We start from the raw sequence: 5,131 nt of genomic DNA, 5'->3' as shown, positions 1-5,131 counted from the left end.
TGGGACTACACTGAAGAAGACTGGGGTGAAGAGTTAAAATCAATCTAACCTCTCTTTTTTTGTGTTTTTTTTTTATATTTTCCAAGGGTTCATTCCATGTCCTACAGTCCAAAAAGTTTTTTTTCTTGTTTAAATTCCCCTCCCACACAAGTGATTTTCTCATTTTCTATTTTTTTCTTCCTTTTTTATTATTATTATTACTGTTTTGTTTTTCCATTTGCAATAATATCAGTTTAAGGGAGAAAAAAAGAAAAAAAAACAATTATTTACAGTGCTGTTGAAATAATGAAAACAGACGTAATGAATCTACTGTAAAGTAAGTCGCACAAACACAGGAGGAAAAAAAAAAAGCATAAGAAAAAAAAGAAAGAAAGAAAATTAAGAAACCAGCGAGCGCTCTGTGTCGATCCAGAGACGACAGCCTGTATCAGGAGCTCTGGGCAGACATGGCTAATGTCGAGGGCAGGAGAGTCGGGATCAGGGCAGAGGAGGAGCGGGGAGTCGGACGGGGAGAGGAGGAGGAGAGGAGCAGTAGGACAGGGGAGGGACAGAGGGGAGCGCGGCGCTGTCTTTGTTAAGTTGGGATGATTCCGTCGCTCCTAAGGCCCCGCTTCAGCTCCAGGTCCTCCAGCTTCTTCCACAGCTCCTCCCGTTCCTTCTCCTTCTTCTTCTCACTGGAACACAAAAACACATGAGCATTAAGCACAAAAAAAGCATTAGCTCCAAGTGAAAAAAATAAAGAAATGTTTTTATTGAATCAGTCACTCTAAACGGAAGTCTGGTGCTCTAACTCAAAGTATTTATCAGTGTGGCTTTTCTTTAACCAACATCTAATATTGATCCTGAGACTGACACAGTGGGGTGATAGTAGCACTGTGTGTGTTCCTGTAATGTGTTAAGCAGCTCCCTGGAGGCATCACAAACTATCACATTATTCATGAGTCCCCATCACCCCTGCTGCTGCTGCTGCTGCTGATGATGATGTGAGCAGCTTCTTACCGCTGGCGGTCCGACTTGTAAGTGGCTGTGAGTTCATCAAATAAGGTACTGTTCATCTCCATGAAGGCCTTCAGTACGTTGTATACCAGCGCCACGATTGCCCTGAGAGGGGAAAAGCACAGACAGAGTAAGACAACTTACAGCGGCACATTTTTATTGCTCCTTCAGACTTCTGTGGTAGCAGACACAGAGCTTCCAGCCTTCATTTTTGGATAAATTATGGAGACATTCAGCGATGTGTGCCCAACTGATTCGCAAACTAACAAACATTTTTTTCCATTTGAGATCAAAATCAAGCCCATTTGTAGATTTTTCCAAACATTCCACATTTATTCTTAAAAACAGGAACATGCTGTTCCTATTAGCACTGGAGTATAACCCTCTTTAAGATCCATATGTGCCCCATGCACCCCACAACAGGCACAGCCAGCTGGCATGTTTCGATGACTGGTTGTGTCTACAAACGTATCTGAATAATATCAACACTTGGCAATAAATTCGGAATAAAACAACCAAAAAACAGGTACACGATAATGAAGTATTTTTCAGTCATTTATATTTTCACCACTGGCCAGCTAAAGTCTAATTTGCTGAAAATCAGGAATAAATGAACGTGCATGCATGTTTTCCTGTGTTAGAGCCCTGACTTTGCCTTAGGAGAGGAATCCTGAGGTGACTAGTAACTTAAATGATCATATGCAGTTTCAACAATCTACTTGTGATCTTCAAATTAACACTAATTCCCAATTGATATCAGTTTTTTAAGCTATATTTAGCTGTTCGGAATTCAGATTTTTCTCAAGAATGTGGACCATTGTAATGCAATTCTGCTGGGGTACAGAGGGTTGTATGTGTGACTCTACTCAGGTCTTGAAGTATACATTTCCTAATGAACATCAGTAGAAAGTGAAAACATTAAGCCTCATCTATTACACAGAAGTCATGCTACTCACGGGTTCCAGTGCTCTTTGGAGATCCTGTAGAGGCTGGCAAACATGATGGGCAGGATGACGCTGGAGTTCTCCTCAATCAAACTCATGATGTACTCGTTGTTCCAGTAGTAAAGAGCTCGCTCTGCAACCTGGGACGAGACGGACGCACACTAACTGAGCCATGTCTTCATGCCACCAATAACCACTCGTCACTCTTTAATAACCAATAACTGTTTAAGCACAAATGTCCCCCATGATACAAATTAGGCCACCCCCACCCCACAGGAAACGTAGGCATTGTCACAATGAGTCATCGCTGACCTGGAAATGTGGGCTGGAGACACATCTGGAGATCTGTTTGAAAAGCGGCTCCTGGATCTTGACGAACTGTGTGGGTTCGATGACGTCCAGAATCTCCTCCAGCTCCCCTAGAAACATCACCTGCAGTGCCGTGGAAGAGGGACAATATCAACAACACACAAGATGATGTTTAAAACACACAGTTTTGTTATTGTTGTTGTTTTGGGGTTTTTTTTGCATTTAGCAACAAATGAGCCTCACCTCTTTTTGACTGCAGGTTTTTGGCCAGAACTTCAGTAAGCCTCTGATGACCTGAGAGAAGATGCCACAGTTCATACAGTTGGCTCCTTTTCCCACCCCCACCCCCCCTTTTTTTTCTTAAATACAAGTATTTGCGTTGAAATAATAATAACAGTAATGTCATTCTTTACATTTCTGACTCTGTCGTTGATGTGAAACACTTTCATGACAAACTGGGAGGGGGAATGAAAAATGAATGTCACACAAAGTTGACTGATAGGAGGAGTTGTGCATAGATACTTACTGGTTCTGTTAATGTTGGGTCTTTCTCTAGGAATTGTACAATGCAATACGCCAACTGTGAGGAGAGGAATCCGGAGGTTAAAACTAGCATCACATTAAGCCTCGAGCAAGGCTTACAAGAGCAGCTCAGACGTACAAACACAGCAGTGAAAGAGCTTTCAAATGATTTTACTTTTTAAACCACTGTGTTTCTGCTGATTTTCACGGCTGCTGTCAACTATAATATTATTACACATTTAGATTCCTTCCGTGTATAAAAACACACAAACATACACATAAGCTATAGCACGAAAGCACACCTTAAAAAGCAAACAGGATACTTTGAGGTTCCAAGTTCTGTTTGTGGATAAACTACGTCTGGGATTCCACCAAATCTAAAGGTGGCAGATATTAGCTTTTACCCACATACTCTATACACACTACTGTTACCTGTGCATGGAAGAGGGACAGACTCCTGACAGTGTGGAGGGGAATCAACACTTTGACCAGAAACTGTTTATGCTCTGCTTTCAGTGGCAGAGCAAAACCATTGATTATACTGGAAGAGAGAAGGAGGAGACAAAGAGTAAAATGTGAATATAAATTAAACAAGAACACATAAAAGAACTTTATTGTGACCCTATGAAAGCAAGTGGAAGATCAATGAGCTGCAGACCAAAAGAACACTGTTTATACGGGTGATGTGGCCTGGGGAAGAAACACAGACCTGATGATCCTCACAAAAATCGCAACAATCCTGTTTGTTTTACATTGTGTTGTATCAGATTCGTGTTTGTTTAAGCGACAGTGCTCCGTGTCTATGCTGTGTGCCAGACAAATGTCAGAGATGTTATTGAATGTATGTGCCAGCAAGCTCTCCAAGGAGAAGCCCGTCTCATTCCCATAGTTGGAGTGTTTCTTCTGGAGTTGGTTTGACTTCATCTAATGTTGGTTGATTGGTTTGTCACGCTCGTCCAGGCTCTCCCTGACAATCAGCTGAAGCTTTGATAGTCAACAACAACAAAGTATGACTGTCAGAGGTCGGACTACGGATCATGTTCCATGAAACACATCGTGTAATTTGTTATCTGCCGACCTTAACGTCATATACATATCAGTGTTTTCCGCGGGTTAACCCTCTGTTTGTGGCACAAACACACAAGCATGCATTCCTAACTGAGCTACTAAATAATACTTTTATTTTTTACGTTCTTTGCAATTATTTCAATTGGCTCTATTTTGAACGAGTCTCATTGCAGTCCAAAGCTACTGTCTCAGACTGCAGGTGGTGAATGCACCCCTGAAGTCCTTGTTGTTATGCAACCTCGACAACCTTGGCAAAAGGTCACATGAGCCAGTTCTCCAACTTTTTGCAGTTTCTAGTTAGAATGGCCCTCAGCTCACAGTGGAGCTCCAGAGGAGAACAGAGACTGCTGTTGCTAGCTGCAGTCCAATCAGTGTGACCACAGGATGAGATCTTCTCCGAAGAAGCGGCTGAACGATGTGGAAAAATGGTACAAAAGCAAACTCAAAAGAGCTGACGCTAGAGATTGCCTCTCCCAACTTTCCTCTTATTTAAGTTCAAAGTCTGATTACAAAATGTTTTAAAAATGGTCAGAGTGGGCACCCAAATGTTAAGTAATGTCTGTGTAAAACACTGCAGGTTCCAGAGCACTGAAGACGTTCCAAGGAGGTTATCTGGATACGTTTCTGGATATTAAAATATTTTTATTAACAAATAAAGTATTACAGAAAAAAGCCCTTTTCTCTGTCTGACCTCAAACAACTCGAATCACAAAGTCAATGTACTTTCTATCTTGCTTCACTGCTTAAAAAGACTTAAGCTGAAAGGAGGATTCATTTACTTCTCATCTCCAAGTCAAACCGTGCTCCTGGAATTCACTCTGCTCTGTTAAAATCCTGTTTTTATGGAACCTAATCATTCAGCGTTTTAGTTCCATGTCTTTAGCCTCCTTGGGTATCTTAAAAAAACGAACTCCAGCTTGCCTGATTAAATTAAAGATGTTAAAAAAAAATCCTCATTGTTACATCTACAAAACCACAGCAAGATAGCAGAGTTGAGTTGAGTTCTGCTGTCGCTCTCAGGTCTCAGTCACTCAGGCTAAAAGCATCAGCAATAACAGAGCAGAATGTAAATGTGTGTCTGAGGCTCAGAGGCCCCCCACATACCTCCCCAGGATCTCCAGCAACTCAGCCACCCCGTTGAAGTGCTCCGTCTCATAAACAAAACTGCAGACAGACAGAGAGGGAGGCAGACCGAGGAGGAGATGAGAGAAGGCACACGATGAAAAGACACAAGCACTAAAACTCTCAAAGAATGGCAAAAAACAGGTAATTTGTAAATTAACACAAATAAT

General features: G+C 41.7%; 1 protein-coding gene across 4 annotated transcripts in view; it reads right to left on the bottom strand.

The window, feature by feature from the left end:
• Window positions 1-243: 243 nt before the first annotated feature.
• Window positions 244-5,131, bottom strand: part of ppp2r5eb (protein phosphatase 2, regulatory subunit B', epsilon isoform b) — a 47,716-nt gene continuing 42,828 nt past the window's right edge. For all 4 annotated transcript variants that reach the window (XM_005728586.2, XM_005728587.2, XM_005728585.2 and 1 more), the window contains 8 exons: window positions 4,944-5,003; window positions 3,204-3,312; window positions 2,776-2,829; window positions 2,493-2,543; window positions 2,253-2,372; window positions 1,953-2,080; window positions 1,000-1,101; window positions 244-674 (listed from right to left, as the gene is read on the bottom strand). In XM_005728586.2, coding sequence (XP_005728643.1) covers window positions 575-674; window positions 1,000-1,101; window positions 1,953-2,080; window positions 2,253-2,372; window positions 2,493-2,543; window positions 2,776-2,829; window positions 3,204-3,312; window positions 4,944-5,003 — 724 coding nt within the window. In that variant the 3' untranslated portion in view covers window positions 244-574. The remainder of the gene's footprint in view (window positions 675-999; window positions 1,102-1,952; window positions 2,081-2,252; window positions 2,373-2,492; window positions 2,544-2,775; window positions 2,830-3,203; window positions 3,313-4,943; window positions 5,004-5,131) is intronic.

This window comes from Pundamilia nyererei, unplaced genomic scaffold (assembly GCF_000239375.1).
Source record: "Pundamilia nyererei isolate P.nyererei 1_Seehausen unplaced genomic scaffold, PunNye1.0 scaffold00029, whole genome shotgun sequence".
NCBI classification, from domain to species: Eukaryota; Metazoa; Chordata; class Actinopteri; order Cichliformes; family Cichlidae; genus Pundamilia; species Pundamilia nyererei.
Note: the sequence above shows the minus strand (reverse complement) of the source record. Positions and strands in the feature narration are given on the sequence as shown.